The following is a 23078-nucleotide window of genomic DNA, read 5'->3' as shown; positions in this document are numbered from 1 at the left end:
TTCTATAGACAGGAAATATATATAATAGATACATTGTATCCGCTGCCCCCCCCCTGCTCCTTCTTAGGAGACTGTTCACACTGAGTGACACCAGAGAGACACCAGGGAAATGAATAGATGGACGGGGAAGGTTTTGTATATGGGGGAATGAATCTACACGTTGTCACTTTTCTAAGTTGTTTTGCTCCTATTTCTCGTATTATTCCATTGGATCCTTTGGATCATGTCCTGGATAGCGGCCGCCGGTCCTGGAGCCGCTTCTCTCCGATTTTTGATAGATATGATGTAGATAGATATAAGATAGATATAGGATAATACAGTAGATATCAGACAGGTGAATCTCCAGTCCTGGAGGGGGGGGGGGGGGCAGGGGTTGTAGGGACCCCTGTAGGGTGGGATATTGTGGGCGGGGCCTGTAGTCAGTGAATAGACATGTGATATGTAAATGAGATGACACCGTGTAGGCCCCGCCCTCTGCCCCCTGCCCTGATATAAGCCGGCTCCTGCCTCCCTCCTCCCTCACTCCTGGTGAAGACCCTGCACAGCGCACACCTACCTCCACCATCACCTGTAAGGTAAGTGACCCCAGGCACCTCAGGTCTCACTGCAGACCATGGAAGGTTCTCTACAGGTTTTATCTATTTCTTATACTTTACTTTCTTACTTTTGGAGCTTTAGCTTTTCCCTTATTTGTCTGTAATGAGGATCTTTCCTTCTTCTCTCACATCCATCATCATCTCATCATCATCTTATCTCTGCTTTCCTCTATTTTACTTTCTTACATGTGATTTATATTATAAATCTCATCTCCATCTCTATGGGGGTCATTTATCATTTCTTTTTCCCCTGCTGTTTGTGTTTTTGCCCCTCTTTGCTGTGTATTGGCTGTTTTGCGCCTATTTTGTGCTTTTTTTTGGAATGTTACGCCTCAGTTCGCCGCGTGTTGTTGTGTTCCATTTGTTATTACTTTGCGCCCGATTTATAGATGTTTCCACCTGTTTATTATACTCCTGCGCCTACATGGCCGCAAATAATTGGGCAATGACTCGCCAGTCCTGACCGCGTTTAGGAAAGGCAATGGAGGGATTTGTGTAACAAATTGCATCTTTTTTCAAATTTGGCCCAATAAGGCTAAAAAAAACTGCATTTCACAAAGAGCCAAAACGACAAAGACAAATGAGGTGCAAAAAATAGACTGACAACTAATGACCCCCAATCTCCTATCTTTCCATATATCCATCTATCCCAACATCTCATATGGAAGGGGAACAACATTTTTATGTTCCTTTTTATTTCTATTTGGGTTTCTTAATTTCATTCATTTAAATTTTATAATCTGTACATCTCATCTCTCTCCATCCATTATCTCTCTCATGTCTATCTATCTATCTATCTATCTATCTATCTATCTATCTATCTCCTATCTATCTATCTATCTATCTATCTATCTATCTATCTATCTCCTATCTATCTATCTATCTATCTATCTATCTCATCTATATCTGTCTCTCTGTATCTCAGTCTTGGTGCGGCTCTAGTATCTGGCCTGGGCTCTCGCTCTACTATTGGGGTTGGGCTCTCGCTCTAGTATCGGGTTTGGGCTCTCGCTCTACTATTGGGTTTGGGCTCTCGCTCTACTATTGGGTTTGGGCTCTCGCTCTACTATTGGGTTTGGGCTCTCGCTCTACTATTGGGTTTGGGCTCTCGCTCTACTATTGGGTTTGGGCTCTCGCTCTACTATTGGGTTTGGGCTCTCGCTCTACTATTGGGTTTGGGCTCTCGCTCTACTATTGGGTTTGGGCTCTCGCTCTACTATTGGGTTTGGGCTCTCGCTCTACTATTGGGTTTGGGCTCTCGCTCTACTATTGGGTTTGGGCTCTCGCTCTAGTATCGGGCCTGGGCTCTCGCTCTAGTATCGGGGTTTGGGCTCTCGCTCTAGTATCGGGGTTTGGGCTCTCGCTCTAGTATCGGGGTTTGGGCTCTCGCTCTAGTATCGGGGTTTGGGCTCTCGCTCTAGTATCGGGGTTTGGGCTCTCGCTCTAGTATCGGGGTTTGGCTCTCGCTCTAGTATCGGGGTTTGGCTCTCGCTCTAGTATCGGGGTTTGGCTCTCGCTCTAGTATCGGGGTTTGGCTCTCGCTCTAGTATCGGGGTTTGGCTCTCGCTCTAGTATCGGGGTTTGGCTCTCGCTCTAGTATCAGGCCTGGGCTCTCGCTCTAGTATCGAGGTTTGGGCTCTCGCTCTACTATTAGGGTTGGGCTCTCGCTCTATTATTGGGGTTGGGCTCTCGCTCTAGTATCGGGGTTGGGCTCTCGCTCTCTGGCTGTCGATTTCTCTTTGTATAGAGGAGCTCGGGGTCTTTCCTGTATCCGGTCTTGTTGCTGCTCTTCCCATATCTCCTCCATCTTTCTATCCCCCCCCCCAATATCTTATAGAGATTTATTTTTCTTACTAAAAGTTGACCTGTTCTTGTTTCCTCCCATAGATATAATGGCGTCATACACATTCGTCCCCCTGGAGATGAGAGAGGAGCTGTTGGCCGGGGTTGGTTATATTAAGACTCTGGCCAACAGATTCCAAAAACTGGACCCAATGAAGATCAATATATTCGGAGACAAGGTGTTAGAAATACTCTCCAAAAAATACACTGGACACTGGTACCCGGAGAAGCCAATGAGAGGCCAGGCCTACAGGTAACGCACTGCTCTGATATGTGGTAACATCATTCCAGAATTGATCCATCAGAATCTCCCATTTAGATCAGTTACCAAAATTCCTAAATCAGTAATTTGCCTAAAAGTTTCCCACACTTGCTCATTGAATAAATGGAATAATTCCCGGTATATGAGCCGCAGCGTCCAGGAAAATACTACAAATGGTTTTCTGACTGATCTCTGACAATGTCATCCTGCTCCAAAGTCGCTTCTAGAGAATTTCCTACATTGGGTTTTGGCATTTTCAAAAATTCTTGAATGTTTTTATATTGTTCCATTATTGTTCTTTTTAGTAACCCAGTTTTGTCTATTGGCAATAATTCTAAAAATTCCAACATTGATCCATCAGCTTCTCACATAAATGACTCCATTGTTCTATTGGGAGATGTTTTATATCCATGTCCAGGTGTAGAATATTTCTGTATTTCAGCATTTTGCCATTTTTTTCCTCATTACTTTGTATGTCCATAAATTTCCCACCATCACATCTTTCGATAACTCCATATAGATCCATCCGGATATCTAGAAAACCCATCACGGATCCTCATCTCTAGACGACCTCATGCAGGTCCATCAGGATCTTCTCTCTAACGTGTAATATTTGCCTATTTCAGGTGTATCAGGGTGAACAGGAATGACCGGGAGGAGACCATCCTGGAGGCCTGTGCCCATAGTGGCCTCAGCTACCAGGACCTGTCCCTCCCCAAGGAGATGACCCTGTGGATCGATCCCTACGAGGTCTCCTGCCGGTGAGTTGTCCCTCCTCCTGTAATACTCAGTAGGGCTGGTGGTGGATGGTGGATGTTGTACTAATGGCCGTGTCTCACATTTCTTTCTATGGACAGATTGGGTGAGGATAATTATCCTTATACGGTAGCGAGCTTCGATCCAAAGAAGCCGCGTCTTCCGGATCGAGTAGGAGAGGAGAAGGTGCCATCTGGACCCGGTCCTGTCACTTCCTCCACCCCACCACCAGAAGATGGCGGCGCCACAGTCCCATCATCACCGAGTCTGAGTGGGGATGACAGCGGAATAGAGGATGGGACTACTACCCCCACCAGACCAGGGAGCCGCAATGTGGAGGACCCAGTCCCTATACCGGTGAGGAATGATTAACCTGACACTTGTAGCTGAGGGGTGATGACGCTCGGGGGAGGGGGGCGGTGCGGGATGATGACACTCATGGGTGCAGGGTGATGATGCTGTGGGGGTGCAGGGTGATGACGATCTCGGGGGTTATAGCGAGATGAGTTCCTATGATTGATGTTGTTTCTTTTATTCTGTCTCCTCAGGCCCCCCGAGCTGTCTTCAGGACCGCGGCCCCCCTCTGGATCCCCGGGTGGAGGGCCCCACAGTTCTATCAAAATTCCCCTGAAGACCATCGGCAAGGATTCTGGGCACAGGAGGTGTGGGTAGCAGATCCTCTTGGCTGATAATTATGGGGGTTCCGGGCGGGGGGTGTATATATATATTATAGAGATGATTTTATTTATTTTTTTTTGTAAAAAAACTAAAAAACTGTAAACTTTTATATTGTAAAAAACATCTGGAGATAAATCGGCTGCTATGTCTTTAATGAAGGTGAGACCACACCCCCTCCTATACATACACAAGGGGGCGCTGTGGTCAGTGGGTCTGGGGAGACCACACCCCCTCATATACATACACAAGGGGGCGCTGTGGTCAGTGGGTCTGGGGAGACCACACCCCCTCATATACATACACAAGGGGGCGCTGTGGTCAGTGGGTCTGGGGAGACCACACCCCCTCATATACATACACAAGGGGGCGCTGTGGTCAGTGGGTCTGGGGAGACCACACCCCCTCATATACATACACAAGGGGGCGCTGTGGTCAGTGGGTCTTAGGAGACCACACCCCCTCATATACATACACAAGGGGGCGCTGTGGTCAGTGGGTCTGGGGGGACCACACCCCCTCATATACATACACAAGGGGGCGCTGTGGGTCTGGGGAGACCACACCCCCTCAAATACATACACAAGGGGGCGCTATGGTAAGTGGGTCTGGGGAGACCACACCCCTCATATGCATACACAAGGGGGTGCTGTGGTCAGTGGGTCTTTGTAGACCACACCCCCTCATATACATACACAAGGGGGCGCTGTGGTCAGTGGGTCTGAGGAGACCACACCCCCTCATATACATACACAAGGGGGCGCTGTGGTCAGTGGGTCTGGGGAGACCACACCCCCTCATATACGTACACAAGGGGGCGCTGTGGTCAGTGGGTCTGGGGAGACCACACCCCCTCATATACATACACAAGGGGGCGCTGTGGTCAGTGGGTCTGGGGAGACCACACCCCCTCATATACATACACAAGGGGGCGCTGTGGTCAGTGGGTCTGGGGAGACCACACCCCCTCATATACATACACAAGGGGGCGCTGTGGTCAGTGGGTCTTAGGAGACCACACCCCCTCATATACATACACAAGGGGGCGCTGTGGTCAGTGGGTCTGGGGGGACCACACCCCCTCATATACATACACAAGGGGGCGCTGTGGGTCTGGGGAGACCACACCCCCTCAAATACATACACAAGGGGGCGCTATGGTAAGTGGGTCTGGGGAGACCACACCCCTCATATGCATACACAAGGGGGTGCTGTGGTCAGTGGGTCTTTGTAGACCACACCCCCTCATATACATACACAAGGGGGCGCTGTGGTCAGTGGGTCTGAGGAGACCACACCCCCTCATATACATACACAAGGGGGCGCTGTGGTCAGTGGGTCTGGGGAGACCACACCCCCTCATATACGTACACAAGGGGGCGCTGTGGTCAGTGGGTCTGGGGAGACCACACCCCCTCATATACATACACAAGGGGGCGCTGTGGTCAGTGGGTCTGGGGAGACCACACCCCCTCATATACATACACAAGGGGGCGCTGTGGTCAGTGGGTCTGGGGAGACCACACCCCCTCATATACATACACAAGGGGGCGCTGTGGTCAGTGGGTCTTAGGAGACCACACCCCCTCATATACATACACAAGGGGGCGCTGTGGTCAGTGGGTCTGGGGGGACCACACCCCCTCATATACATACACAAGGGGGCGCTGTGGGTCTGGGGAGACCACACCCCCTCAAATACATACACAAGGGGGCGCTATGGTCAGTGGGTCTGGGGAGACCACACCCCTCATATGCATACACAAGGGGGTGCTGTGGTCAGTGGGTCTTTGTAGACCACACCCCCTCATATACATACACAAGGGGGCGCTGTGGTCAGTGGGTCTGAGGAGACCACACCCCCTCATATACATACACAAGGGGGCGCTGTGGTCAGTGGGTCTGGGGAGACCACACCCCCTCATATACGTACACAAGGGGGCGCTGTGGTCAGTGGGTCTGGGGAGACCACACCCCCTCATATACATACACAAGGGGACGCTGTGGTCAGTGGGTCTGGGGAGACCACACCCTCTCATATACATACACAAGGGGGCGCTGTGGTCAGTCGGTCTGGGGAGACCACACCCCCTCATATACATACACAAGGGGGCGCTGTGGTCAGTGGGTCTGGGGGGATCACGGTGGGGGGGGGGGTGTGTTATAGCCACAACTACTGAGGGAGAAACTCCTCCTGCAATTAAGGACCTGCCACCAGGAACATGTGACCACAGGTCCTAAAACACATTATAATGCAGTAATTCAGATGAGATCTAGAGGGCGCTGTTCCTCCGCCTTACACATATACATAACATATGCCTAGAGCAGGATCGGGCATTGTGCAGCCGCAGGTCACATCCGGCACAGGAAATATTCGGCACTATGGTGGGGCGGGTCACGCAGGGACATTGGGGGCAGGACATGAGCTGGTGCTGTACAGCAGTAGGGATCGCAGCTTGTGTGCAGTAATACACTCCCTGCTCTGCCACTAGGGGCAGCACCGCTCCCAGCGCAGGCAACGTGAGGACGGCACCACCCGCCAGCGCTGGGTGTCCTAATGCTACATGAGGGGGTGACATTAAAAAAACAAAGAGGGCATTATAAGAGGGGGCACTATAAGAGGGGGCAGTATAAATGAGAACATAAGGAGATGGGGCATAATAAGAAGGGGTATGATGAAGGGGGGCACCAGGTATTACATCTGAAAACATTCCACTTTCTCAAGTAGCCACAGGGAACAATTAATTGAACTCCAAGACCCCATAAGTCCTAGCGCTATACATGGTGGTCCCCATGTGCTAGTCCTTACCTGTCACACTGTATATTATATTTTGGCTGTTGCAGGTTTACCTGTATATAAGATACATGAATGGCGGCCTCCTCTGTAGTAAGATGGCGGCAGGGAGGTGACGTATCTCCTGCACCTCATGTCTCCCGCTGGTGCCATCTGTTGTGTATTTTCTGCTGCGCATTAGGCATAGCTCCCAACCGTCCCGATTTTGCCAGGAAAGTCCCGTTTTTCTTACCTCTGGCCCACGTCACGGGCAGCTGTCAGACTGTCACGGATTTTCCCCCCAGGTCCCGCCCCCGCATAGTAAATACTTTCAAAGCCTGAACTGCAGAATGTCTTCTATAGACATTGGGCAGGGAATCCTTTAGAGAGAAGTGTCGGGTTAGCGGAGAGCAGGGACCACGGCATCAGGTTCAGATCAGCATCTGTCCATATATGGTCTCCAGGGCTTCCCCAGACACAAGCTCTTTGTTTAATTAAATAAATATATGCCCAGTCTGGGATTCAAACTCTAGACCAGTGATGGCGAACCTTTTAGCGACCAAGTGCCCAAACTGCAAACCCACATCCCCTTCATTTATCGCAAGGTGCCAACCAAAATTAGAGCAGGATCTTATTGCTTCCTGTTCTTCAACAACGTTCAATCTTACTGGCCTCCTGAGGACACCAACATAGTAGAAAGAAGGAGGAAAAATTTGCATCATCGTAGATTCTTTCCATTCTCCCTCTGTATCTGTACAGCGAATCATGGGGCCAGCAGGAGGTCCTTCGGAGATAATTCGGCCCTGTCTACAAATTCTCCCTTTTCCTACAGTCCCAAGTAGCCAAGTAAGTCACTTTAAAATATGACTGAAAGCAGTATCTTTTAAGTTGCTTGGAACTACAGAAAGATTCTTTGAGTCCTGTCTGGTGTGCTTGGGTGATGACCCGGGTGCCCACAGAAAGAGCTCGGAGTGCCGCCTCTGGCACCCGTGCCATAGGTTCGCCACCACTGCTCTAGACCCTCTGCATTAGAGACAGGAGCCTCAATCCACTGAGCTATAAGCCCTGTGACTGTGTTGCTAATGATTTTCTCAGGGGTTATTATTGTAACAATTGAGACAATTATTATTATTATAAATATTATTATTTTTATTATTATGGAGACGATTATTAGTAATAGTAAAAATAATAATAATCATCTCAATAATAATAAAAATAATAATAATAATAATAATAATAATAATAGTCTCATTAATTACAATAATCTCTGAGAAGATCCCTCTCTATATATACCAAGGCATTAAATCATCTGTGTCACAGTGTAACAGTAGCAGTGACAGTTCTTAGTTACCAAAATTCCTCGATTGAATAATCACAGAGATCGTAGCTCAGTTAGTGGAGCCGCTGTGTTGTTATTGTTCATGGTCACTGCAGGTTCTAGGTTCAAATCCCAGTCAGGAAAAAAACATTTTTTTATTATTGAGATGATTTTTATTATTATAATATGGTTAAAATTTGGGGCGTGGCCAGTGAGTGATTAGGGGGATCGCTACGCGTGCCGCCATTTTATCCCTCTTTCCCTTTCACAAATGTTGGGAGGTATGGCATTAGGCCACAGTCGCTGATGTCCTGGAGTTTTCCCGGATCCCATGTGAGCGGTGCATGTACTAGAGGAGAACTATACACAGGTGTTACATTGCACCAGGTGACCCCCATATATTGGTCATTTGTGGACAGATAAATTTTGTGTAATGAAAAAATAACTTCATATAACTTTGGGTCGTGTTATTTATTCACCAGTTTTTTTAACAAATCAGATTATGTATCACTGATCGTGCGGTGTTATGTATATACAACTATGGTGTTTTATGAAGTCACAAGATTTGGATCACATGACATGGAGGAGTCACATGATTCGCATCACATGACATGGAGGAGTCACATGATTTGGATCACATGACATGGAGGAGTCACATGATTCGGATCACATGACATGGAGGAGTCACATGATTCGGATCACATGACATGGAGGCCATGTTGCTTTTATGCTATATATATTCTTGCTTGTTTGTAACGTTCTCTCGCTAGAAGAAGGATCCGGCTACCAGGCCCGAAATGGTTCTGATGGTAAATAAAGTATCAGACCTCTTTCACTTTCATTGGAGCGCTGCTATTTTTCTTTTTAGTACATATGTATATAATGGTATATACTCTACCTACTTACCTGAGCGGCTCCAGACTACTATCTCTACATCTCCTCTCTCTATATCCATGTCCTGTCTATCATCTATAATAGTAGGAAAAGCCGTTCTCCAAAATGTAACAAATGTTTCTCTTGTTCCATAACCGGACACTTATTATGTCACATTGTTACTTCTGGGCGGCGGCTTTTTCCTACTGTTATATCTCCATCCATTATTATTCTTTTTAATGTTCCCATTTTGTGTCTTGTGGCAATAACTCTAAAAATTCCATCAGCTTCTCACATAAATGACTCCATTGTTCGGAAGATGAAAATATTCCCTACTTTTTATATATTGGACCATTATAATCAAAACAATTCTTCAATGTTTATAGTCTGTAGATCCATCCGGATATCTATAAAACCCATCATGGATCCTCATTAGAGATGAGCGAACATGCTCGTCCGAGCTTGATGCTCGGTCGAGCATTAGGGTACTCGAAACTGCTCGTTACTCGGACGAATACTTCGCCCGCTCGAGAAAATGGCAGCTCCCGCCGTTTTGCTTTTTGGCGGCCAGAAACAGAGCCAATCACAAGCCAGGAGACTCTGCACTCCACCCAGCATGACGTGGTACCCTTACACGTCGATAGCAGTGGTTGGCTGGCCAGATCAGGTGACCCTGGGATAGACTAGCCGCTGCCCGCGCTGCTCGGATCATTCTGTGTCTGGATGCCGCTAGGGAGAGAGCTGCTGCTGGTCAGGGAAAGCGTTAGGCTGTTCTATTAGAATAGTGTTAGGCAGGAGTGATTCTACAAGAACCCAACAGCCCTTCTTAGGGCTACAATAGCGTTATACTTTTTTTATTTTAATTTGCATCTAGTACCATTTTGTGAGGAATTAGCAGGGGGACTTGCTACCGTTGTGTTTAGCTATTAGTGGCACACATATCCATAGCAAAGACCGAAGTGGGAAAATTTAGTAGGGGTTGGATTTCAATTAGGCACTAACTCAGTGTCATCTCATCTGGCATAGTAGTGTGCTTTGATACTTGGCTAGAAAATAGCCATAGCAATAGGATAGCATTGTTTGGTTTTAAAAACTCAAAAAAAAACAAAAAACACAAAAAAAAAAAAAAAACACAAAAAAAAACAAAAAAAAGTAAAAAAAAAAATAAAGTTATAACTCTCATTTTAAAAATGTTTAACCCGAGGGCTAGGGGTAGAGGACGAGGGCGGGGACGTGGGCGTCCAACTACTGCAGGGGTCAGAGGCCGTGGTCCTGGGCGGGGTGAGACACCACCTGCTGATGAGGGAGCAGGGGAACGCCGCAGAGCTACACTCCCTAGGTTCATGTCTGAAGTTACTGGGACTCGTGGTAGAGCACTGTTGAGGCCAGAACAGTGCGAACAGGTGATGTCGTGGATTGCTGACAATGCTTCGAGCAATTTGTCCACCACCAGTCAGTCTTCCACGCAGTCCACCCATGTCACCGAAATCGCCACTCCTCCAGCTCCTGCACCTCAGCCTCCTCCCCCCCCAGTCTGCCCCCTCCCAGGAAAATTTGGCATTTGAACCGGCATACTCTGAGGAACTGTTTTCTGGACCCTTCCCACAGTCACAAACCACTTGTCCGGTTGCTGCTGAGCAATTTTCCGATGCCCAGGTTTTCCAACAGTCACAGTCTGTGGGTGATGATGACCTTCTTGACGTAGTGGAAGTGTGTAAAGAGGTGTCCGACGATGAGGAGACACGGTTGTCAGACAGTGGGGAAGTTGTTGTCAGGGCAGGAAGTCCGAGGGGGGAGCAGACTGAGGGATCGGAGGATGATGAGGTGACAGACCCAAGCTGGGTTGAGAGGCCGGGTGAACACAGTGCTTCTGAGACGGAGGAGAGTCCTCGACCAGAACAGGTTGGAAGAGGCAGTGGTGGGGCCAGACGGAGAGGCAGGGCCAGAGCTGGTGCATCAGCGCCAAATGTGTCAACTAGTGAAGCTCCCGTGGCGAGGGCTCCTGCGGCGAGGGCTAGATCTTCAGAAGTCTGGAGGTTCTTTAAGGAAACACCGGATGACCGACGGACTGTGGTGTGCAACATTTGCCAAACCAGGCTCAGCAGGGGTTCCACCACTACTAGCTTACCTACCACCAGTATGCGCAGGCATATGAATGCTAAACACCCCACTCAGTGGCAACAAGCCCGTTCACCTCCGGCCGTGCACACCACTGCTCCTTCCCCTGTGTCAGCTGCTAGTCAGCCCCCTGCCCAGGACCCTGCCACAAAAACCCCATCGTCGCCTCCACGATCCTCCACAGCATCCACCAGCGTTCAGCTCTCCATACCCCAGACGCTGGAGCGGAAACGCAAATATAGTGCAACCCACCCGCACGCCCAAGCCCTTAATGTGCACATCTCCAGATTGCTTAGCCTGGAGATGCTGCCCTATAGGCTGGTAGAGACCGAGGCCTTTCGCAACCTCATGGCGGCGGCCGCCCCTCGGTATTCGGTCCCCAGCCGCCACTACTTTTCCCGATGTGCCGTCCCAGCCCTGCACCAGCACGTGTCAGACAACATCATCCGTGCCCTGACCAACGCCGTTTCTGACAAGGTCCACCTGACCACGGACACGTGGACGAGTGCTGCCGGGCAGGGCCACTATATATCGCTGACGGCACATTGGGTTAACTTGGTGGAGGCTGGGACCGAGTCTGACACTGGGGCTGCTCATATACTGCCGACGCCGAGGATTGCGGGGCCTACCTCGGTCCAGGTGTTTCAGGCCTACTATGCCTCCTCCTCCTCCCACCCCTCCTCCACCTACTCCTCCGAACTACCATCCGTGGGCACGGCGCCATCAGTCGGTAGCTCTAGGCACAGCAGCAGTGCCGTCGCTAAGCGACAGCAGGCGGTGCTCAAACTGCTGAGCCTAGGCGACAAAAGGCACACCGCCCAAGAGCTATTACAGGGCATCACGGCGCAGACTGATCTGTGGCTGGCACCGCTGAACCTCAAGCCGGGAATGGTTGTGTGTGACAACGGCCGTAACCTGGTGGCGGCTCTGCAACTCGGCAGACTGACACATGTGCCATGCCTGGCCCATGTGTTAAATCTGATAGTTCAGCGTTTCCTCAAGACATACCCCAATCTGTCTGATTTGCTCACGAAGGTGCGCCACATCTGTGCGCATTTCAGGAAGTCCAGCCCAGATGCTGCCACTCTCAGGGCAGCGCAGCGCCGCCTCCAACTGCCCGCTCACCGACTGTTGTGCGACGTGCCCACGAGGTGGAATTCAACACTGACCATGTTATCCAGAGTTTACCAGCAGCGCAGAGCGATTGTAGACTGCCAGATGTCAACTTCCACCAGAACTGGTAGTCAGGTCAGTCAGCTTCCTCAAGTCTACAATGAGGAGTGGACGTGGATGTCTGATATCTGTCAGGTGCTGAGTAACTTTGAGGAGTCAACACAGATGGTCAGTGGCGATGCCGCCATCATCAGCCTCACCATCCCGCTGCTTGGCCTGTTGAAAAACTCTCTGGTCAGCATGAAGTCGGAAGCTTTGCGCTCCTCACAAGAGACGGGGGAAGAAGATTCCCTTGTTGATAGCCAAAGCACCCTTAGGTCTGTTTCTCAGCGCATATCGGAGGAGGTGGAGGAGGATGAGGAGGAAGAGGAGGAGAATGTTGGCGAAACACAAGAGGGGACCATTGTTGAGTCCTTCACTGTTGAGCGTGTATGGGCAGAAGAAGAGGAGTTGGAGGAGGAGGAAATGGACAGTCAGACCAGTGAGGGGAGTGAATTCTTGCGCGTTGGGACTCTGGCGCATATGGCAGATTTCATGCTAGGCTGCCTATCCCGTGACCCTCGCGTTCAAAGAATTTATTCCAGCACCGATTACTGTGTGTTTACTCTCCTGGACCCACGGTACAAGCAAAATCTTTCCACTCTCATCCCTGGAGAGGAAAGGAGTGTGAGAATGCATGAATACCAGCAGGCCCTGGTGCACAAGCTGAAACAGTATTACCCTTCTGACAGCGCTAGCGGCAGAGTGCGTAGTTCTGCGGGACAAGTAGCGAGGGAGAGTAGGCGAGCAGGCAGCTTGTCCAGCACTGGCAAGGGTACGCTTTACAAGGCTTTTGCCAGCTTTATGTCACCCCAGCAAGACACTGTCACCTGTCCCCAGTCTCGGCAGAGTAGGGCTGATCTTTACAGAAAGATGGTGAGGGAGTACGTAGCTGACCATACCATCGTCCTAAATGATCACACAGCTCCCTACAACTACTGGGTTTCAAAGCTGGACATGTGGCACGAACTGGCGCTGTACGCCTTGGAGGTTCTTGCCTGCCCTGCCGCTAGCGTCTTGTCCGAGCGGGTTTTCAGTGCAGCTGGTGGCATCATCACCGATAAGCGTACACGCCTGTCGACTGACAGCGCTGACAGGCTGACGCTTATTAAAATGAATAAAGGCTGGATTTCTCAGAATTTCCAATCTCCACCAGGTGAAGGAAGCTCAACCTGAATAATTTATCCACTCCTCCTCCTCCTCATTTTCCTCCTTCTCCTCCTCTTTGTACAGTAAAGCAGAGGAAAATGGCTATTTTTTGACAGGGCCCACTGGCTCTTGCTATAGTACTTCATGCATTTAATTTTTCTGGAGGGCCACCTACCCGGTCCTCTGTTTGAAACAATTTTTGTGAGTGCCACATACAGGCACTCAATCTATTCCATTTTACTGCAGGGCCACCTACCTGCTCCTCTGGTTTGAAACATTTTTGGGACTGCCACATACAGGCACTCAATCTATTCCATTTTACTGGAGGGCCACCTACCTGCTCCTCTGGTTTGAAAAATTTTTGGGACTGCCACATACAGGCACTCAATCTATTCCATTTTACTGCAGGGCCACCTACCTGCTCCTCTGGTTTGAAACATTTTTGGGACTGCCACATACAGGCACTCAATCTATTCCATTTTACTGGAGGGCCACCTACCTGCTCCTCTGGTTTGAAAAATGTTTGGGACTGCCACATACAGGCACTATCCAAATTAAATTGTCTCCATAGCAGCCTCCACACGTTGTCTCCATTGCTACCTCCAAAAGTCGTCCATATAGCTGCCTCCATACATCGTCCCTTTATCAAACGAGGTGTGTCAGGCAGAAATTTGGGTTGTTTTCATGGATTCCACATCAAAGTTGTTAACTTTGTCGCCACCCTGCTGTGTTATCCACAAAATATACTGGCAAACTTTTACCATTTAGGGATATTATTTCAGCGCTTCTTGCGCATCTGTTTACATTCCCCTCACCCGGCATATCCTAAACTTATAAGAACGCTACTACACTTGATCTTATACAAAAGGTTCTTAGAAGTGCTGTTTGGGGAGTAGCCTAGAGACAGGGGCTTGAATTGGCGAAAGCTCGCCTGGCAGCGGAACGCCAGCTCCATGCGCATCATGCGCTTCTTGCGCATCTGTTTACATTCCCCTCACCCGCCATATCCCAAACTTATAAGAACGCTACTACACTTAACTTGGTGCAGGCTGGGACCGAGTCTGACCCTGGGGCTGGTCATATACTGCCGACGCAGAGAATTGCGGGGCCTACCTCGGTCCAGGTCTCAAAGGCCTACTATACCTCCTCCCACCCCTCCTCCACCTCCTCCTCCTCCGAATTACCATCCGTGGGCATGGCGCCATCAGTCGGTAGCTCTAGGCACAGCAGCAGTGCCGTCGCTAAGCGACAGCAGGCGGTGCTGAAACTGCTGAGCCTAGGCGATAAAAGGCACACCGCCCAAGAGCTATTACAGGGCATTCCACATCAAAGTTGTTAACTTTGTCGCCACCCTGCTGTGTAATCCCCAAAATATACTTGCAAACTTTTACCATTTAGGGATATTATTTCAGCGCTTCTTGCGCATCTGTTTACATTCCCCTCACCCGCCATATCCTAAACTTATAAGAACGCTACTACACTTGATCTTATACAAAAGGTTCTTAGAAGTGCTGTTTGGGGAGTAGCCTAGAGACAGGGGCTTGGATTGGCAAAAGCTCGCCTGGCTGCAGAGCTCCAGCTCCATCCCAAGATCCAACTAACATAGTTGCAGCACCTTTAATCTACTACTAGTTCACTGCCTCCATAATAATAATAATAATAATCTTTATTTATATAGCGTCATCATATTCTGTAGCGCTTTACAAATCATAGGAAACAAATACAAATGTAATGTAACAGAGCACAACATTTGTATGGAACAACAGGAGTGAGGTCCCTGCTCGCCAGAGCTTACGGTTTATGAAGATGATGGGGTAACACGAGGTAAAAGAATATTTAATGGTCAAGCCATTCTTCTTAGGGAATAGAAAAAAATATAATAAATGGAATTGCTGTCGCTTGAACCACTCAGCCGTCATCTTATATACCAGGTCCAGGGTGAATGGGACTGCAGAGAAGTCTGGTGCCTGTTGGTTGCTGGATAACAGATGGGAGGACGACACAGGACGGGTTAGTAGAAGAGTTAAAACTTCATGCAGTTAATGAGTGTTATAGGCTTGCCTAAAGAAATGGGTTTTAAGAGCACGTTTGAAACTTTGGAGGTTAGGTATTAGTCTGATAGTCCAGGGCAGAGCATTCCATAGAATTGGTGCAGCTCTAGAGAAGTCTTGGAGACGCGAGTGGGAGGTCCGCACTAGGGTAGAGGTTAATCTAAGATCACTGGCGGATCTAAGAGCACGGGTTGGGTGATAGACTGTTATAAGAGAGGAGAGGTAGGGGGGTGCAGCATTATACAGAGCTTTATGGATGAGGGTTATTATTATTTTAAACTGTATTCGAAAGGAGACTGGCAGCCAGTGCAGCGACTGGCATGAACTGTAGGCATACATGATCCCCTTATCAAACGAGCTGTGTCAGGCAGAATTTTGGGTTGTTTTCATGGCTTCCATGTTAACTTTGTCGCCACCCTGCTGTGTAATCCACAAAATATACTGGCAAACTTTTATCATGTACCGATATTATTTGAGCGCTTCTTGCTCACCTCCTTTGGTTCCTCTCTGACACCCATTGGTTTGAAGCCTGAGTCCAATTAGGGTATGTCGCCATGCCACTCTCTAGCCTGCTGCCGCTGCCGCTGCCTCTGCATGCCGTCCCCTATAGTGTCAGGGTCAATTATTGCATGTTTTAGATGCTATCTAGCTTCATTCGGTCACTCTGTCATCGCCATGCTGTTGCCCATAATTTCGGCATAATGGTGCGATTAAGCAGCCTCAGAGGCATCCATGCATGCTGCCCCTGCTGTTTCCTGTCCATTTCCGTGGTGTTTCCATCCTTTTCTGAGGTTCCCAGGTGTTTGGCCAAGCTTCCCTGTGCAGAGCCTTGGTCCCCTTGAAAAATGCTCGAGTCTCCCATTGACTTCAATGGGGTTCGTTATTCGAGACGAGCACTCGAGCATCGGGAAAAGTTCGTCTCGAATAACGAGTACCCGAGCATTTTAGTGTTCGCTCATCTCTAATCCTCATCTCTAGACGACCTCATGCAGGTCCATCAGGATCTTCTCTCTAACGTGTAATATTTGCCTATTTCAGGTGTATCCGGGTGAACAGGAATGACCGGGAGGAGACCATCCTGGAGGCCTGTGCCCATAGTGGCCTCAGCTACCAGGACCTGTCCCTCCCCAAGGAGATGACCCTGTGGATCGATCCCTATGAGGTCTCCTGCCGGTGAGTTGTCCCTCCTCCTGTAATACTCAGTAGGGCTGGTGGTGGATGTTTCCGGTACTAATGGCCGTGTCTCACATTTCTTTCTATGGACAGATTGGGTGAGGATAATTATCCTTATACGGTAGCGAGCTTCCATCCAAAGAAGCCGCGTCTTCCAGATCAAGTAGAAGAGGAGAAGGTGTCATCTGGACCCGGTCCCATCACTTCCTCACTGTCCCTGCCAGAAGATGGCGGCTCCACAGTCCCATCATCACTGAGTGGGAAAGAAACAGACAGCGGTATAGATGCCATCAGTGATGGGACTACTACCCCCACCAGATCATGGAGCCGGAATGTGGAGAAATTAGGACCTCATCCCCCCTCTGGATCTCCAGGTTGGGGGTCCCACAGTTCTAGGACAATTTTCCTGATGACCATCAGCAAGGCTCCTGGCTACAGACACCGGGGTGCAGATCCCCATGGCTGATGATTATTATGGGGGGGTTAGCGGGGGGGGCGCACATATAGAGCGATCACTGTATTTACTTTTTGTACAGAAAAAAAATATTGTAAAATGTTTATGTTGTAATCAGGATCTGGAGATAAATCTTCTCCTCTGTCTCTAATGAAGGTGAGACCCCCCCCCCCCCCCTCCATATACATACACAAGGGGGCGCTGTGCTCAGTGGGTCCGATATCACCACAGGGGGGGAACTACAACCAGAACTACTGAGGGAGAACCACCTCCTGCAATTATGGACCTGCTGCCAGGAACATGTGACCACAGGTCCTAAAACCCAGTATAATGCAGTAATTTAGGTCACATCTAGGGGGCGCTGTTCCACCACATTATCTCGTCTCGGACCTCAGTGGGCGCAGATCCGGAGTCCTCGCTATCCGAGGAGGGAGATGAGGTTTATTACCCCTTCTCCACTCCTCACTGCATCACGCTGAAGTAGTCGGGTCTAAAGGGGTTAATCAGAGCTGCTGGGTCTGATCAGAACCAGTACAGCTGTGACCCACATCAGCCCTCAGAGGGGGCGATTCCCCCTGTAACTGAGGCTCTTATAGATGTACAGGGAAAACGTGTAAAAAACCAATAAAAAATAAAAATCCTTAAAAATACAAAACTCCGCTCCTACACTACAAAAAATATCTTCATATCCCCCCCCCCCCCATGTCCCCGAGATAAATTCTAATATATATCAAAACACAATGGGAAATTCATTAATAAAGCTTATTGTGAAAATGAAAAATAAATAAATATATATACAGACACTAATCATTACAGAAAAGCATTTTTTCAATTAACCACAAAGAAAGCACAGAATGAAAAAAAAAATCTAGATTGTGTTTTTTCCCGAAAAAACACCATGAAAATTTTTTAGGTAGCGAACAAAAAAAGTTCTGGCCCTTAAACGGCCGTGTATGAGAATAAGGTAAGAATGCTGCAGCCATCAGAGGCTTTTCAGGGCGCGTCACTGAGGGGTTAATAATAATAATCTTTATATAGTCAGATAGTTATATATATAATAGATGGAGAAGTCACTTTATTGCTGCTTCCATATTGTGAATGTTAGATGTGAGATGGAGAGAAGATGCAGGAGATCTATAGAATAGAAGGGACCGGAGATACATTGTATCCGCCCCCCCCCCCTCCTGCTTCTTAGGAGACTGTTCACACTGTGCGACTCTAGATACCAGAGAGACACAAGGCATAAACCTTCATATTATCACTTTATAAAGCTCCTGGGATCATATTTCTGGGTTATTACAGGTGGATCATGTCCTGGATAGCGGCCTCCGCTCCTGGAGCCGCTTCTCTCTGGTTATTAGTAGCTATGAGGTAGATAGATGATAGATATAAGATAGATATAATACAGTATATATCAGACAGGTGAGTCTCCAGTACTGAAGGGGGGGGCAGGGGTTGTAGGGACCCCTGTATGATGGGATGTTGTGGGCGTGGCCTGTAGTCAGTGGATAGACATGTGATATGTAAATGAGATGACACAGTGTAGGCCCCGCCCTCTGCCCCCTGCCCTGATATAAGCCGGCTCCTGCCTCCCTCCTCCCTCACTCCTGGTGAAGACCCTGCACAGCGCACACCTACCTCCACCATCACCTGTAAGGTAAGTGACCCCAGGCACCTCAGGTCTCACTGCAGACCATGGAAGGTTCTCTACAGGTTTTATCTATTTCTTATACTTTACTTTCTTACTTTTGGAGCTTTAGCTTTTCCCTTATTTGTCTGTAATGAGGATCTTTCCTTCTTCTCTCACATCCATCATCATCTCATCATCATCTTATCTCTGCTTTCCTCTATTTTACTTTCTTACATGTGATTTATATTATAAATCTCATCTCTCCATCTCTCTATGGGGGTCATTTATCATTTATTTTTCCCTTGTGGTTTGTGATTTTGCCCCTTTTTGCTGTGTATTGGCGGTTTTGTGCCGATTTTGCACCTTTTTGGAATGTTATGCTCCATGTTTGCCTCTTTACAGATGTTTGCACCTGATTTATTACTACTGCGCCTATATGGGTACAAATAATCGCGTAAGAATACGCCAGTCCTGACCGCACTTCGGAAAGGCAATGGAGGGATTTGTGCAACAAATTGCATCTTTTTTAAAACTTGCGCCTAATAAGGCTAAAAAAACCTGCATTTCACAAAGAGCCAAAACGACAAAGACAAAAAAATATACTGACAGCTAATGACCCCCAATCTCCTATCTTCCCATATATCCCGACATCCCATAGGGAAGGGGAACAACATTTTTAGGTTTATTTTTTTCTATTTTGGTTTCTTAATTTCATTCATTTCAATGTTATCATCTGTACATCTCATCTCTCTCCATCCTCTATCTATCTCTCATCTCTCTCTGTATCTCAGTCTTGGTACCACTTTAGTATCGGGTTTGGGCCCTCGCTCTAGTATCCGGGGCCTGGGCTCTCGCTCTCTGGGTGAATAATCCCCCAGTTATTTATATGGAATTATCTATGGAGAAAGTTCTGGAACATTGTATCTGCACATGGAAGTATTTTCTGGATTGCTGGGAGCGCTGCCTCCTCCATTTGTATGTATGTAAGGTCCAAGCCCGGACTTGTGGCCCCCATCCTTGTAAGGTTCACCTTGCGCTGCCAGGACCTTCTTCTATCCATCTCTTCTCTCTCCGCAGTTTTTAGGGCGCTGCCTATTACTTTGTATAGAGGAGCTCGGGGACTTTCCTGTATCCGGTCTTGTTGCTGCTCTTCCCATATCTCCTCCATCTTTCTATTCCCCCCCCCCCCCCAATATCTTATAGATTTATTTTTCTTACAAAAAGTTTCCCTGTTCTTGTTTCCTCCCATAGATATAATGGCCTCATATACATTCGTCCCCCTGGAGATGAGAGAGGAGCTGATGGCCGGGGTTAGTTATATTAAGACTCTGGCCAACAGATTCCAAAAACTGGACCCAATGAAGGTCAAAATATTCGGAGACAAGGTCTTAGAAATACTTTCCAAAAAATACACAGGACACTGGTCCCCGGAGAAGCCAATGAGAGGCCGGGCCTACAGGTAACGCACTGCTCTGATATGTGGTAACATCATCCCAACATCCATCAGCATCTCCAAACATTATAATTCTTTTTAGTAATCCCAGTTTTGTCTATTGGCAATAATTCTAAATATTCCAACATTGATCCATCAGCTTCTCACATAAATGACTCCATTGTTCTATCGGGAGATGTTTTATATCCATGTCCAGGTGTAGAATATTTCTGTATTTCAGCATTTTGCCATTTTTTTCCTCATTACTTTGTATGTCCATAAATTTCCCACCATCACATCTTTCGATAACTCCATATAGATCCATCCGGATATCTAGAAAACCCATCCTGGATCCTCATCTCTAGACGACCTCATGCAGGTCCATCAGGATCTTCTCTCTAACGTGTAATATTTGCCTATTTCAGGTGTATCCGGGTGAACAGGAATGACCGGGAGGAGACCATCCTGGAGGCCTGTGTCCATAGTGGCCTCAGCTACCAGGACCTGTCCCTCCCCAAGGAGATGACCCTGTGGATCGATCCCTATGAGGTCTCCTGCCGGTGAGTTGTCCCTCCTCCTGTAATACTCAGTAGGGCTGGTGGTGGATGTTTCCGGTACTAATGGCCGTGTCTCACATTTCTTTCTATGGACAGATTGGGTGAGGATAATTATCCTTACACGGTAGCGAGCTTCCATCCAAAGAAGCCGCGTCTTCCGGATCCAGTAGGAGAGCAGCAGGTGTCATCTGGACCCGGTCCCATCACTTCCTCCACCCCACCACCAGAAGATGGCGGCGCCACAGTCCCATCATCACCGAGTCTGAGTGGGGAAGACAGCGGTATAGAGGATGGGACTACTACCCCCACCAGACCAGGGAGCCGCAATGTGGAGGAACCAGTCCCTATACCGGTGAGGAATGATTAACCTGACACTTGTAGCTGAGGGGTAGGGAGGTGGGGTGCGGGGTTATGACGCTGTGGGGGTGATGACGATCTCGGGGGTTATAGCGAGATGAGTTCCTATGATTGATGTTGTTTCTTTTATTCTGTCTCCTCAGGCCCCCCGAGCTGTCTTCAGGACCGCGGCCCCCCTCTGGATCCCCGGGTGGAGGGCCCCACAGTTTTATCAAAATTCCCCAGAAGACCACCAGCAAGGATTCTGGGTACAGGAAGTGTGGGGGGCAGATCCTCTTGTCTGAAGATTGGGGGTCCGGGAGATAATTGTATTTTAATTGTATTTATTTTTTTATTGAAAACAAGAAATTGTAAATATTTATAATGTAATAAAGATCTGGAGATAAATCAGCTGCTATGTCTTTAACCCCTTGACGACTTGGCCTTTTTTAGTTTTTTCACTTCCATTTTTCACTCACCAACTTCAAAAATCTATAACTTTTTTATTTTTCCACATAAAGAGCTGTGTTATGGCTTATTTTCTGCGTCACAAATTGCACTTCATAGTGACGGTATTTAATATTCTAGGGCGTGTACTGGGAAGCGGGAAAAAAATTCCAAATGCAGTGAAAATGGTGAAAGACCACATTTGTGACGTTTTCTTGTGGGCTTGGATATTACGTCTTTCACTGTGCACCCCAAATGACATGTCTACTTTATTCTTTGGGTCGGTACCATCACGTGGATACCAAATTTGTATAGGTTTTATAATGTTTTAATACATTTAAAAAAATTAAAACCTCCTGTACAAAATATATTTTTTTTTATTTTGCCATCTTCTGGGGCCAATAACTTTGTCATACTTTGGTGTACGGAGCTGTGGATAGTGTTTTTTTTTTTGCGAATTTCGATGGCGTTTTCATTACTATAATTTTTGGGACTGTGCAGCCTTTTGATCACTTTTAATAAATTTTTTTTATATTTTTCAAAATGGCAAAAAAATGCCATTTTCGACTTTGGACGCTATTTTCCGTTACGGGGTTAAACATAGTGAAAAACCATTATCATATTTTGATAGATCGGGCATTTTCGCACACGGTGATACCTAATGTGTTTATGATTTTTACTGTTTATTTTTATATCAGTTCTAGGGAAAGGGGGGTGATTTGAATTTTTAGGTTTATTTATTATAATTTTTTTTTTTTTAAACTTTTTTTTTTTTACTTTTACTATTTTTCAGACTCCCTAGGGTACTCTAACCCTAGGTAGTCTGATCGATCCTATCATATACTGCCATACTACAGTATGGCAGTATATGTGGATTTTACTCCCCATGCATTACAATGTGCAATTAGCACATTGTAATGCATGGGTTAAAACGAAGTAGCCTCGGGTATTCGGAACACCTGAGGTTACCATGGCGACGGATCGCCGCTCCCCATGATGTCATCGATCGCGGGTGTTACCGGTAAGCCTTTGCTACAATATGCAGCAAAGACTTACCGGCTATGGAGAGGGCTCGGCCCGCGAGCCCTCTCCATGCACCGGGACACGGCGCGCGCCGTACTAGTACGGCGCGCGTCGGGAAGGGGTTAATGAAGGTGAGACCACACCCCCTCATATACATACACAAGGGGGCGCTGTGGTCAGTGGGTCTGGGGAGACCACACCCCCTCATATACATACACAAGGGGGCGCTGTGGTCAGTGGGTCTGGGGAGACCACACCCCCACATATACATACACAAGGGGGCGCTGTGATCAGTGGGTCTGGGGAGACCACACCGCCACATATGTACACAAGGGGGCGCTGTGGTTACTGGGGAGACCACACCCCCTCATATACGTACACAAGGGGGCGCTGTGGTTACT

The 23078-nt window shown here is 48.0% G+C and overlaps 2 protein-coding genes across 2 annotated transcripts; both read left to right on the top strand.

The window, feature by feature from the left end:
• Window positions 1-223: 223 nt before the first annotated feature.
• On the top strand, window positions 224-17264 carry LOC140065264 (uncharacterized). The gene is made up of 7 exons (XM_072112863.1): window positions 224-575; window positions 2484-2691; window positions 3327-3461; window positions 3558-3813; window positions 4005-4120; window positions 16664-16798; window positions 16892-17264. The coding sequence occupies exons 2-7, from the start codon at window positions 2489-2491 to the stop codon at window positions 17262-17264; spliced, it is 1218 nt and encodes a 405-aa protein (XP_071968964.1). The 5' UTR covers window positions 224-575; window positions 2484-2488.
• A 2904-nt stretch (window positions 17265-20168) lies between these two features.
• Window positions 20169-21238, top strand: LOC140065263 (protein BTG4-like). Its single transcript, XM_072112861.1, has 3 exons — window positions 20169-20341; window positions 20740-20874; window positions 20968-21238. Exons 1-3 carry the CDS (start codon window positions 20169-20171, stop codon window positions 21236-21238), a joined length of 579 nt encoding a protein of 192 aa, XP_071968962.1.
• Window positions 21239-23078: the final 1840 nt, after the last annotated feature.

The sequence above is a fragment of the Engystomops pustulosus genome, chromosome 6 (assembly GCF_040894005.1).
Source record: "Engystomops pustulosus chromosome 6, aEngPut4.maternal, whole genome shotgun sequence".
Lineage (NCBI taxonomy): Eukaryota > Metazoa > Chordata > Amphibia > Anura > Leptodactylidae > Engystomops > Engystomops pustulosus.
Note: the sequence above shows the minus strand (reverse complement) of the source record. Positions and strands in the feature narration are given on the sequence as shown.

Bases quoted from the DNA above. Each gene is read 5' to 3' on its own strand.
- LOC140065263 (XM_072112861.1), top strand. From the start codon at position 20,169: ATGAGAGAGGAGCTGATGGCCGGGGTTAGTTATATTAAGACTCTGGCC. The intron at 20,342-20,739 runs GTAACGCACTGC...TGCCTATTTCAG, and splicing joins ATGAGAGGCCGGGCCTACAG to GTGTATCCGGGTGAACAGGA. The intron at 20,875-20,967 runs GTGAGTTGTCCC...TTCTATGGACAG, and splicing joins CCCTATGAGGTCTCCTGCCG to ATTGGGTGAGGATAATTATC.
- LOC140065264 (XM_072112863.1), top strand. From the start codon at position 2,489: ATGGCGTCATACACATTCGTCCCCCTGGAGATGAGAGAGGAGCTGTTG. The intron at 3,814-4,004 runs GTGAGGAATGAT...CTGTCTCCTCAG, and splicing joins AGGACCCAGTCCCTATACCG to GCCCCCCGAGCTGTCTTCAG. The intron at 4,121-16,663 runs GTGGGTAGCAGA...TGCCTATTTCAG, and splicing joins GGATTCTGGGCACAGGAGGT to GTGTATCCGGGTGAACAGGA.